Raw genomic sequence first — 12973 nt, 5'->3', positions numbered from 1 at the left:
GCCCCTCCTACCCAAACCCCAACCCCCAAACATCCATCTCTATCTAAATGACTGAGGTGAGGAAATCTTCCCCAACATCTCACAAGGGTCTTGACTGATTCCAAAGTTTATTTTACTACAAAATAGAGGTAAACAAACTATAGAGAACAGAAGGGTGACACGACATGGCAAACTCTTGACTTATAATAATGGCTCTAGACTCTTGCTCCACCTTCCTACAGTGGCCTGGATTTTGTTTCTTCCTTTTCCATTTGGCCATTTGATTTCCCACACAGACAGCCTGGTTTACTCTCTCACCTGCTCCTTTGGGGCTCTGGGAAGGTTATGGACACTAGCATTTTTGCCAAGCACACGCTCAGTTTCTGTGACTCAAGTGGAAAAGGAACCTGAGTTTTGGTGTGGCTTTGCTTCTTTACCTAAGGTCCTAAGCAGCAGCATCTCTTTTCCAGTTTCCATAACTTTGGGGTTCTCAGATAAAAGTGGGAAAGAAGCTTGTACCCTGGAACACTGTCCTGGCTCCTGTGCTTTATTTGATCTGGAACTTCATGACTCTTTGCCAGTACTGGGGCACGTAGTCTTGGGGCAGAGCACTTACCTACCATCTGGGAGACCCGGGGCACTGTCTCCACAGTGGAAAAAGAATAGCCAGAATCCTGTGATGTCTACTGATGAGTCATGGCTATACTTCTTGAATTATCTGTTCTCTACCTGGCTCAAGTCCCTTGACTTCATATAATTTCTTTTTAAATTCTTTTTCAAAATGTAAAAGTGTGTTTCAATATTTGGTGCAGAACACAGAGTAGGTCATTGCTCTTCATGTAATGTGTTTCCACAATCACTGCCAATGTTAGCCATGTCTAACTGTACCCTGAAACCACAGTTACCCAATGACAGTCCAAAAGGAGGCTGGTACCAGCTCTCTAGCTCTCCAAGCAAACTGGTCACAGTGAAGCAGAAAACAGTATTCTAAAAAGAGAGAAAAAAAAAAGAAAGAAAGGGACTGGAGAGGAAAAGAGGAGAGATAATCTAGAATATATCCCATAATTCATACAGACAACACATTCCCAAATCAGGCCTCAGCATGGTGCAGTGACGTCATGCAGTCATCACCATCACACCGTGGCTGTTGCCTGGAGTCCTCGGTAGCCTGTGCTGGGAGAAGTCTTCTGCACCTGTGGTGCCTGTGGGTGCAGCTCTGCTCTTTCTGTGTAGTCACTTGTGATCCCTTCCAGACTCAGTTCTTCCCACAGTCTACCTGCTCCCTAGCTTTCCTGAATTCCTCTCTGGTCTGAGCTGGTTATTTAGATCTTCCATGAGTATTTTGCTGTGAGTGAGAGCACAGATCAAGAGGCTTTTCCATTTGACTTAGGACCCGCTAGCTTTGTGTATGCTAGCACTCATGGATCTGGAGGCTAAGATGGATCTCGGTAGTGGCAGGTTTCTTTGTATTTTTCATAAGAGAACTCAGAGCCCTATTCTGGTGTTTGTCTCTTCTCTGAAATGTTTTTTTCTTTTTCTTTTCTTTTCTTTTTTTTTTTTTTTTAAGAAAACAAAACAAAGCCTCCTCTAAATCTGACATCCTGTCTAATGACAGAGGTTTGTGGCCAAATCAGCTCCATGGTCCACACATGCACATCTATCATACCCCTGGGAAATGTTTAAGTAAGTTCAGTTCTCAGAGACAAGTATGCCGTCATATCTTTGTTAATGATTCACATTGAAGCACAAGGAAATCTACTTGCAATTTCCATGAGCCATCAAATTAGAGTTCAGATCCTCCTTGCTGTGCAGCAAATTCCATTGTCTTCTGCTTCTCATGACTTGTTCCTGTAGAACCCTGTTTATATTATCCTTCTCTGTTCCCGGCTCTTAGGATCTGGTTCTCTTTGTCTCTCTTTTCTCCACCCCAGTCTTCTTTGACTTCTCACTTCTTCATTTCCTCAGGGGTTAAAAATGAAGCACACAGCTGGGCATGGTGGTGCATGCTTTTAGTCCCAGCACCTAAGAGGCAGAGGCAGGTGGAGGATCTCTGTGAGTTCGAGGCCAGCCTGGTCCACAAAATGAGGTCCCAGGCAGCCAGGACTGTTACACAGGGAAACCCTGTCTGGAAAAACCTAAATAAACAAAAAATAAATAAATAATAAATAAGGTGCACAGACAGGTAGAGGAAAGGTTTGAAGTAGCAAAGAGGCTCTGTAAAACACCAGGAAGCAGCTGATCAGCCCTAGTCTATAGTCGGCAGAGTACAGACAAGAGAGTACCCTTGCCCAGTGTGCCTTTTCGGAGCTGAAAGAAAAAAGATATGAAAGCTCCTTCATTTCCCTAACACCCTGAACTTCTAGCTGTCAATATTAACCAAACCTTACCACGGACCCAAGTGGCATTTTTCTAGCCAGTAGCTAAGAATAAATTGTTTGGGTATGAATGCTTTGGGTATTGGAATCTAAAACACTGAAAAGGATTCCTTTAGAGTTTCTATAGAGTGTGGCATGCATGAAACTGGTCCAGGTTAGTTGTTAGCAGGTCATTCCTGTGATGTGTTCTTTATTGTTTGGCCAATTTACATTTACATAAGGGGCTATCAGTAAAGGGGCCTTCTCTATTATTGTCTGAGGATAGCTGCTGTACTGAAAAGAAAATTAAGGTGGTGACTGGAGAGATGGGTCAGGAGTTAAGAGCACTGACTGTTCTTCCAGAGGACCCAGGTTCAATTTCCAGCATCCACATGACAATTAACAACTGTCTATAAATCCAAGATCAGACAAACATGCAGACAAAACACCAATGCACATAAAGTAAAAATAAATAAATGGTAATAATAAAAAAGAAAATTAAAATCCCAAATACAAACCTGTGAGAGTGTTTTGGATAATTGAAAGTGGGGCCTGCTGTGTTTGTTCTTATGGCACCTTTTGTGTAATTTTTCCTTTGTTCTGTTTCAAGCCTCTTCCCTGGCTCTTTGCGCTACCTTGTTCAGCAGCACTTGGATTTACTTCATGCCCTGCAGGAGAGGGTCCTGAAATGGCCACGCCAAGGAGTCCTCGGAGATTTATTCCTGAAGTTGACAAATGATGAGGTGAGGTGTCTCTGTACTATGAATGGGTTTGTGTCTCACTCATCTGCTTCTCCTAATGGAGAACCAAGAATTAGCAAGTTTCAGAGTTAGAAGAAACACTGATACCTTTTCTAACCACCCCATGCTACAGTTACCAGGGTAGGCTCATAGAGATTCAAAGGCTTTGCTGAAATCACCCAGCTTGCAACATGGTTGGTTATCTATGACTGGAGCCCTGTTATGTCTCCTACCTTCTGATTCATGACTTTGTAGTATGCTATTGTGGCCTCTATTGACCATGCATGTGTATATGGATTTATATATGTGATTTTTATATACAGATGTATATTTATAATATATACATGCTTGATAATATATATCATATATACTTGTATATATCATATAAAATAAATGGGTGGTATAGTATATATATTTCCATTCTTTTTAGATTTTAAAATATGATAGGTGGTTGTTTGTCTTGAATGTCTTTTGTTTTAATTCCTTAGAAAAAGAGTGCTGAATTTTCAATTCTCTTTAATGTTATAACAAGAACATATTCAGGCAAGAAGCTGAAAGTCCAAATGTCTCCAGGACTAGAGTCATATATGATACAACATCAGTTTGGATTGGTGGGAATTTGTTAGAGAAGACAATGTTTGTTTTGATACAAAGAACAGCTACTAGATCTATCTAATTATTATTTAGGAAAGAAGGACTAGAGTAGTTAGATTGTTGTTTTAAGAGAAATGAAATCTAGAATTTTATTAAAATGCTCTTATTTTAAATATTGTGGGAGGCAGTTAAAATTAGCCTGAGAGTCAGTTTTTGCCTGCATCTTTATCAACATTTTTTGACAGCAGGTAATAACACAGATTTGCAGCTTATTGACTTTCGTAGAAGGCAGTAGATGTAACACCATGTCTCTAATATCACCTTTACTTGTATTCAGCATGCTTTTTGGAGCTAGGAGTTATATATATGGGGATATAACTTTGGAAGCTATGAGCTGTTTTCTTGAGGGGAAACTGCATTGGTGAACAAGCATGAGTTAAAAATGGGCAACTAACTGAAAACCTGAGAACTGCTTGTCCAGATGATATGAAGTCTGTCTGTTGGGTGAAGTTTTTCATCTGGATACAGATGAATACCATGGAAAGGAATTATACATGCAAAACATACATTTTTATCATTTAACGATTTAAGAGTACTTAACTTACATGGCCCTAGGTCCTTCACTTCTATCTTGTTATAAAGGTATAACTGTTGAGTTTTGGTTCCCACACTGTAGTAATATTTATTTTAACACCAAAACTGTTATTTTTTTTTCGAGACAGGATTTCTCTGTGGGTTTAGAGGCTGTCCTGGAACTATCTCTTGTAGACCAAGCTGGTCTCGAACTGACAGAGATCCCAAAACTGTTATTTTCATAGTCATAGTCACAGTCTCATGAATCGATGGCTATTCTTGAACTAGCTATGTAGTTGAGGGTGAATCTGAACTCTGAAAAAAACCTGAAGAGTTTTTTGCCTCTTCCTCTCAAGTGCTAAGATTATATATGTGGTCCATCACACACTTCTAGACATCAAGGAAACAAAACAACCTTTTAAAAAGATGAACAAGGGACTAGAGAGATGGCTCGGAGGTTAAGAGCACTGGCTGCTCTTGCTGAGGATTGGGATTTGGTTATGATAACCCACATGGTCACTCACAACCATCTCCAACCCCAATTCCAGGATATTTGATACTTTTTGGCCTCTGAGGATACCAGGCATTGACATGGGGACATATATACATATAGACAAACACCCAACACATGTAAAATAAAAACAACAAATCTTTATAAAGAAGATGACTAAAAGCTCCAAGAACAAATAAAGAACCTAGTTAATAAATTATTAAAATATCCTCTGAATTCTGCTCTTTTTTATGTTCACGGCATTATAAAAATGCTGCCATTCCTACTTCCAAGTTCTGACCATGCATTTCTGTGTTTGTTTTAAAGAATAATTTCTTGGATTATTATGTTGCATACCTGAGGGATTTGCCCGAATGCATCTCATTGGTTCATGTTGTGGTTCTGAAGGAGGTAAGTGTTGACACTATGCGCATGCTGTCCTCTGTTTACACATCATCTATAGCATGTCTGTCCACTCAACATGAGAGCATATGCCCTATGAGCTTGTTTTCCAGACTGAGGAATGCCTTGAACATATTAGTGATGCCTCTCTTCTGTGTTGCTCTGGTTCTTGCAATGCTCTGATAAACTACACTGAACTACAGACAAAGCAAATAGGTAGTCTAGAGTTCTTCAGCATGCAGCTTTTGTGCTGTATGTTGTGTTCTCAGCCTCAGAAAATATGAGTCTCAGTATGGGATTCAAATCGTCCTCTGTCAAGTTGGCTCCATAGTGTTTCTTGAAGCATGGCACTTCAGTGATAAATTAAGTGTTTGACATGCATATCTGCATGTACATTGTGTTATTTTTTGATAAAGGTTTATTTATTTATTAGGTATACAGTGTTCTGCCTGCATGTACACCTGAAGGCCAGAAGAGGGTACCGGATCTCATTACAGATGGTTGTGAGCCACCATGTGGTTGCTGGGAATTGAACTCATGACCTCTGGAAGAGCAGCCAGTGCTCTTAACCTCTGAGTCATCTCTCCAGCCCCAATTGCTGTCTTTACAGCCCATACATTGTGTTATTTTAAGTTAACAAGAAACTAGAGTACTAGAGCCCTAATGTGATGAGGCTGGCAGGACAGAAACTTTCATCAACACTAACGCTGAGAGTAGTTGCTTCTCACAGGAGATGAGAGTCTATATCTCACTTTCTACTTCACCTCCCTGAGTCCTCTCAACCAAAATGACTATCACATGATAGCATTCAGCAAATGTTTGGAAAAAGGAAGAGAAGGGAAGGTACAGAAGGGGAGGGAGACCACTGTGTTTTCTGCTTCTAGGCTTACTGACCAATTTCTAACCACTCTCCTGTCTCCACTTGAGAGGCTCTGGTTCACTCTTAGAGCCTCAGTAGATGACTTGCTGGAAAACCTTAATTTGTTGATTTAATTCAAGCTAACCAAGAGCCTCCTTCTATCTAGCACTGACCTTAGAGGGGTCGGGGATGGAAGGGATAGTTTGGAAACTTGGGTAGATTCGAAAGAAGTATATGTTAGGTCCTCTGATAGAGAAGAGGTGTCTCTTTGGGCATAACCTTGAACACGTGGCCTCTCCAGTGAGAAAGAAATGCTTCATAACAATCTGGAAAGAAAGTGCTTTGGAAATATGCATTTCCCACCTGGTGGGAAGGATCTCTGGTGTTCTATTTGCACTGCTGCAGGGACACTAGAGTGACTGTTTTTGTTTTGTTTTTTTTTTCATTCAGGGTGATGAGGAGATTAAATCTGACATCTATACCCTGTTTTTCCACATAGTACAGCGCATCCCTGAATATCTGATACATCTCCAGGTGAGCCCAGCTGGACAAGCCAACAGATGTTTACACTGAGCTATTATTTTTGGCTTTCAAATTAGCAATACTATAAAGGCTCAAGGACTCATTAGTATTTCTAAGAAGTAGTCACATGACTTAGATTGCTATGGTTACACCACACTGCAGCAAAATACACCATACTCTGCAGAATGAGCTAAAATCTGGTCTTGAAATTTTTGGTTTATGATAGCTGTCTCTGAAGTTCTATCTTTGCTTACCAGCAATCTCCACTTCTGGGGGTCCAGGATCTTTTATAAATACTCTTCATGACATCTGAGTACCTTATTCACTTCCCTCCTATTTGGTTCTACAATCATCTGAATGTTACCCCTGGCCTTTTAATTTCTGCTTAACCGTAAACTAAGCTACTATCCTGATGGCTTCCACTTGACTTGGGCCAGGGTTCTATCATACAGCATTCATACTTTATGTTACAGAAGAGCCATGAGCAGCTGATGAACAAATTCTTAACAATTTCCCCATGGAGCCTGTAGCTTTGTAGAGGACGTAGAGTTGAGTTCACCAGCCTTTTACTAGTAACACCTCTTCCTCCTGATATCCATCTGCTTTGATCTAAGGGTTGACTGATCTTAAGTAATTCAGTGAAAACATCTTAGAAATGCTTGTAATTAACCTCAGCTAGAAGCAGCCCAGAATCAATATTGAGATTTTCACTGGGATATGGCTTTACACAATAATTATCTTACGGATTCTTTCAACACTTTCATGAAACAGGTATTATCATTTTTCATAAGGCTATGGAGGACCAAAGCAGTCCCAGTACTGTGTTCAAGACAACACACCCAGTAGGCCAAAACCTCAGACTGAATCCCAGGTCTTGCAAACATTAGGTAAAGAGGCCTGAGGGCTACTCTCTAGTTTGCATTCAAATCATTCTTTTATATTTATTAGATACATGACCTAAAGAAGACCGCTGATTTTGGTATCTTAGTTTTCTTACTTATTATATATCTAACTGGGTTGTGAGAAAAACTAAAGAAGATAATGAATTATAAAATGGCTTAGCTCCTGGCAATAGGAAGTATCATCAAATCAATAACATAGTCATTGAATGTTAGTGTTCTCAATCCCACTGTAGCACAGAAGGTCTTTAATTTCATGTTGTGCTACTATAACAAAATACCCGAGGCTGGGTATTTTTTAAGGGAAGAGGTTCATTTTGGCTCACAGTTTTGGAGACATAGTGCTGGTATTGGTGTCTGGTGACCTCCTCATGGTAAACACAGTGGTAACATAGATAATAATGGCAGGTCACACAATATGAAAGAGGAAGTAAGGGGGTGGTGTCCAGGCTCACTTTCCTGTAACTATTTTTTCATAAGAACCGCCTCTTTAAAACCAGCATTAATTACTTCATCAGTATAGTCAGCATACATTTCACTAGGTCCCACCTCTTAAAGGTCCTACCATGTTTTTTTTTTTTTTTTCTGAGACAGGGTTTCTCTGTGGTTTTGGAGGCTGTCCTGGAACTAGTTCTGTAGAGCAGGCTGGTCTGGAACTCACAGAGATCCGCCTGCCTCTACCTCCTGAGTGCTGGGATTAAAGGCATGTGCCACCACCACCCAGCTAGGTCCGACCATCTTTAGAAAAAACCATTACACTGTGAATTAAGCTTCCAGTACCTGAACCTTTGAAAGATAAACCATACCTAGACCATAACATCAGGAAATGTAATAGGAGGGCTACCATCCCCCCTACCCACCTCACATCCTCACCTGATGCCTATCAGTCTCAGCAGTGGTCCGACTCCATTAAGTACTGCTTATAGGTAGTTGTGAGAACATCTTTATTTCTTCATATATCTAATTGTTGGATCTTTCTAGATTTTCAAGGTGGAATTCTATTATTCTATTCTATTCTATTCTATTCTATTCAGTTACATCCAACTCACATGGAACAGAACAGAATGACTTACATTCTTTTGAGCTTTCAGCTGACTGATAGATGGACAGTGCATCTGAGTTGTTTTGATTGATTTGATTGGCACTCACAGTAGCTCAAAGTGCGGTGCGGAAGAGATGAAGCAACTTTTCAGCCTAATTGTGCAACACTGATTCCTCTTCCCTTCTATCCAGAATGTTCTGAAGTTCACGGAGCAGGAACACCCCGACTATTATCTACTGCTTGTGTGTGTTCAGCGCCTCCGGGTGTTTATCTCCCATTACACCCTGCTGTTTCAGTGCAATGAAGAATTGCTTATTCAGAAGCGGAAAAAGCTTAAAAAGTAAGGTTGTGGTGGTGCAGCGCCTGACAAAGGTTTCTGAGAAGAGGGCACAGAACAGTCACTCAAGTGCCTGGAATGGGCTGAAGTGAAACAGAAGGGAAGGGGGGAGGGGCAGTCAAGTTGGCCACAGGAGGGAAGTAACTTTAGAAGGAAAGCACTTTGGCTCTATTGTCCCCTCATATGTTGCTTCCCTTAACTTTTCAGGTTCAAAACACACCTGCTGCTTGTTAGGTATTGGTGTGCCCAGTGAATATACTGCAATGAACAAAACAGCCATAAAACCTCAGTCTCATGGGGCTGAGTCTTTAGAGCTAGACAATGAAGAATAAATTAGGTGTTATTCTATTCTTGGAGAATAGAAGCAACCCATAGCAGAGCTTCCAGATTTCTGTAAGCATCCTGTCCATCTGGAGAACAGTATCATTTCTCTAGGGGTTTCTCCTGACAGTTGTGTCTCAGTACCACTCTGTATACCCAAGCTCTTTTCAGCCAACTGCCAGCTGTTATATAAGCAATGCGGCTTGTAGAGGACTCTGGGGATAGAGAGCCCACCACAGAACACTTCACCTGAGAAGCACACCTGTTTTTCTTAGCCAGGCTCACACTGTGCAACCTGAGATTGTTCTTTCCATCCTGTTAGGTCGTCTATGGCAAAGCTGTACAAAGGGCTGGCTTCCCAGTGTGCTAATGCTGGCCAAGATGCTTCCCCCACTGCAGGCACCGAGGCTGTCCGTGATAGCGGGATCCACTCAGAAGAAATGCTCCAACCATACCCTTCTGCTCCTAGTTCTGCCCCTTCTGTCACGTAAGCATCTGTTGCTAGAGAAACATTAGCAGGGGTGCCCTTGAGTCCCAGGTGGTTTGTATAGGGGAGCAGGCTGGGCTGCATTAGAAATGTGTTCAACAGAACTCCACCTTCTCCCTTGCCCCATCGTTTTCATATTAACCACAGAACAGTTGATCTGATCCCTGGGTTCCAGAGAAAGACATGAAGAGGCAATATTTAGAAAGTGCTGACATGTGGAAAGTAGAAATTCACTTTGTGCATTACTTCAACTCTTGAAGCAGTATACAAAAAACAGAGGGAAAAGGTCTACATTATACCCAGGCCAAACTATAGCTATTTCACTCTGTAGGGAAAATAAAAGCATCAATCTTCCAAAATAATAATATTGGTGTAAGGTCAGTTCATTTCACTTTTTTTTCTTCGTATTTGTAAATGTGAGTCCTAAGTTTCACTGTAAGATCAATGTCTTGCAATCTCTTGAGATATTCAGTGTTAGTATTCATGTATGCATCGGTATACACTTCTGATGAATTAAAATATACATAAGCAGAAAAATTTTGGTCACAGTACACTAGTTCATTTATATCTATCTGGCAAAACAAAAATTCTATTTGATGGGTGTGCTACACTTTAAACTGCAAAAATTGCTGTGTGCTCCCAAGACAACAAAACTCTATAGAAACTGGGCAAATTCTGATAGCTTTTACATTGTATTAATGTTTTATGGGTGGTTGTTTGACATGACAACCAAGATGCTTTACAGCCACGAAATTTTTAAAAAGTTTATTATAGAAATGCAAATTTTACCCACTTGAGTTAGTCCTTAAAAAACAACAGCAACAACAAAAACCCAAATGAAAGCAACAAAGTGTATAGTGCTCTTGGTGAGTTCCCAAATTTGGCTAGGTGGTGGTGGCACATGCCTTTCATCAGGCCAGCCTGGTCTACAGAGTGAGTTCCAGGACAGCCAGGGCGACTTACTCCCTGTCTTGAAAAAACCCGAGTTTCTTTATCACCATCCATAGCTCAACAGTTTATTTCGGAAAACAATTGTTTATGTGTGAAGATCTAGAGGCTGTATCAAGTTCATTGTCCAGGATTCTGTATGTTCCTCTGCCACAGCAAAAGGAGAGAAATTGAGAAGGGCTATCTTGGGAGTTGCCTGGTAGCAGGGATGCTCAGAGCTCCATCAGGCCAGTGATGTCTGTCAGCTCAGTGACTTAGCTTGGAAGTCGAGACAGATGACTTTCCTGGCCGCTGTTTCCACTCTTCCAGGCAGGTCTAGGGATTCTTGAGAGATCTTCCTCATTAGTTTGTGGAGCTTGATAGATTTATCCACAAAAGGCACTTGGGAGAGGAGAGGAGAGGAGAGGAGTGGGCCTCAGGCTGCTCTCTTGGAGAGAGGTCAACACTATTTGATCATCTCTCTTATTTCACCCTTTAAAGACATTTGATGCCCCCGGCGAAGAAAGGCCAACAGCAGCAGAGCCTCATGGAGAGCATGCAGCCCGGGAAGCCGGGCGACTGGGAGATGGAGGGCAGAAAGCACGAGCGGCCTGAGAGCCTGCTGGCCCCAGCACAGTTCTGCACGGCGGAGCAGGACGTGAAGGCGCTCGCTGGGCCGTTGCAGGCCATCCCGGAGATGGACTTCGAGCCGTCCCCGGCCGAGCCGCTGGGCAACGTAGAGCGCTCGCTGCGCGGCCCGCCCGAGCTTCTGCCGGACGCGGCGCGTAGCTTCGTGCCCGCCGGCTACGAGGAGTTCGAGTACGGAGGCGAGATCTTCGCGCTGCCAGCGCCCTACGACGAGGAGCCCTTCCAGGCGCCGGCGCTCTTCGACAACTGCTCTCCCGCCTCCTCCGAGTCCAGCCTGGACATTTGCTTCCTGAGGCCCGTCAGCTTCGCCATGGAGGCCGAGCGGCCCGAGCACGCGCTGCAGCCGCTGCCCAAGAGCGCCACGTCGCCGGCGAGCAGCAGCAGCGCCTACAAGCTGGAGGCCGCGCAGGCGCAGGCGCAGGCACACGGCAAGGCCAAGCCGCTGAGCCGCTCGCTCAAGGAGTTCCCGCGCACGCCGCCCGCCGAGGGCGTGGCCCCGCGGCTCTACAGCACGCGCAGCAGCAGCGGCGGCCGCGCGCCGCTCAAGGTGGAGCGCGCCGCCGCCCCGCACGGCCCCGCCGCCGCCGCCGCCGCCTCTCGCGGGGCGCCGCGGACCTTCTTCCCCCAACAGAGGTCCCAAAGCGAAAAACAGACCTATTTGGAAGTAAGGAGGGTAAAGTAAAACCGAGCCGAAGCCCGCCTCGGCGCCCCGGGCCTAGATCTCAGGGCCAGCCCCGGTTGGTTCCCTTGGCGGGGAGGGAGGGGGCAGAGGCGGAGCCCGCACAGGCGTGGTGACAGACCTTGGCCTTGGTGGCCTTCGAAGGCGAGAGGCAGGGCAGGTACCACACCAAGAGCACGAGGGCAGGGAGAGCGAGACGAGACCTCGGTGCACAGACATGCTCACAGATACGCCAAGAGGGAGGGACTGATGCATGCAGAGAGAATGAGTTAATGAGTGAACTGATTTATTCCTTCTTACGGGCTGCACCGCCTGCTCGGTGCACCTTCTGGTACAAATGTACAAAACACCGGGCGTTGTGTGCTAGCCACCTCCGGTTATCTTTCTTTGTATCGGTGTCAACCTCCAAGTTTGTTGCAAAGAAAATTCATTTTTGCTTGCTTTCTTTAAAAAGGCTGTATTGACTCAAATGCACCTTTAGCTTTGATGAATGTTGAGGCATGTTGCTATCTCTCCTTGGTGTCTCCAGGCCTTGGGGGTATTTATTTATTTTAAGAATTTATTTATTTATTTATTATGTATACAACATTCTGCTTCCATGTATATCTGCACACCAGAAGAGGGCACCAGATCTCATAACGGATGGTTGTGAGCCACCATGTGGTTGCTGGGAATTGAACTCAGGACCTCTGGAAGGGCAGTCAGTGCTCCTAACCTCTGAACCATCTCTCCAGCCCGCCTTGGGGTATTTAAAAGTATGTTCCAACCCTAACCACCAAGAAGCAGGCGACACACAGGTTTTCAATGTGACAGAAACAATTGATTAAGCTTAATAACAAGATAGGTCTCAGGTGTGCAGCCACACTTTTATTATCAAGAGAGTGGGTCCAGTTGATGGTTACAGACTCATTTCCATTTTCCAGCCACACAGTGCCTGCTGTGTACCATGCTCCGTGTGCTGATTGTTGAAGGCTCAGAAATAAACAGTCCAGAATGTCTCATAGGCTTAGCACATGGAATTTTGATGAACTGGGGGCATAGAGGAGGGATATCTAAAACCTCTTGGGGTGATGATGTTAGAGACTGCATCCTAGGTACATTGAATATCTGAATTAATTTT

At 43.5% G+C, this 12973-nt stretch overlaps 1 protein-coding gene across 1 annotated transcript in view; it reads left to right on the top strand.

Moving 5' to 3' along the window:
* Arhgef33 (Rho guanine nucleotide exchange factor 33) overlaps positions 1 to 12973 on the top strand; it is a 75038-nt gene that overhangs the window by 50282 nt on the left and 11783 nt on the right. The window contains exons 11-16 of the mRNA XM_027425998.2: positions 2944 to 3076; positions 5058 to 5141; positions 6442 to 6525; positions 8646 to 8794; positions 9435 to 9599; positions 11028 to 11847. Of these exons, the coding sequence (XP_027281799.1) occupies positions 2944 to 3076; positions 5058 to 5141; positions 6442 to 6525; positions 8646 to 8794; positions 9435 to 9599; positions 11028 to 11847 (1435 nt within the window). The remainder of the gene's footprint in view (positions 1 to 2943; positions 3077 to 5057; positions 5142 to 6441; positions 6526 to 8645; positions 8795 to 9434; positions 9600 to 11027; positions 11848 to 12973) is intronic.

Source organism: Cricetulus griseus, chromosome 7 (genome assembly GCF_003668045.3).
Source record: "Cricetulus griseus strain 17A/GY chromosome 7, alternate assembly CriGri-PICRH-1.0, whole genome shotgun sequence".
Taxonomy (NCBI): domain Eukaryota; kingdom Metazoa; phylum Chordata; class Mammalia; order Rodentia; family Cricetidae; genus Cricetulus; species Cricetulus griseus.
This window is presented reverse-complemented; position numbering and strand designations above follow the sequence as displayed.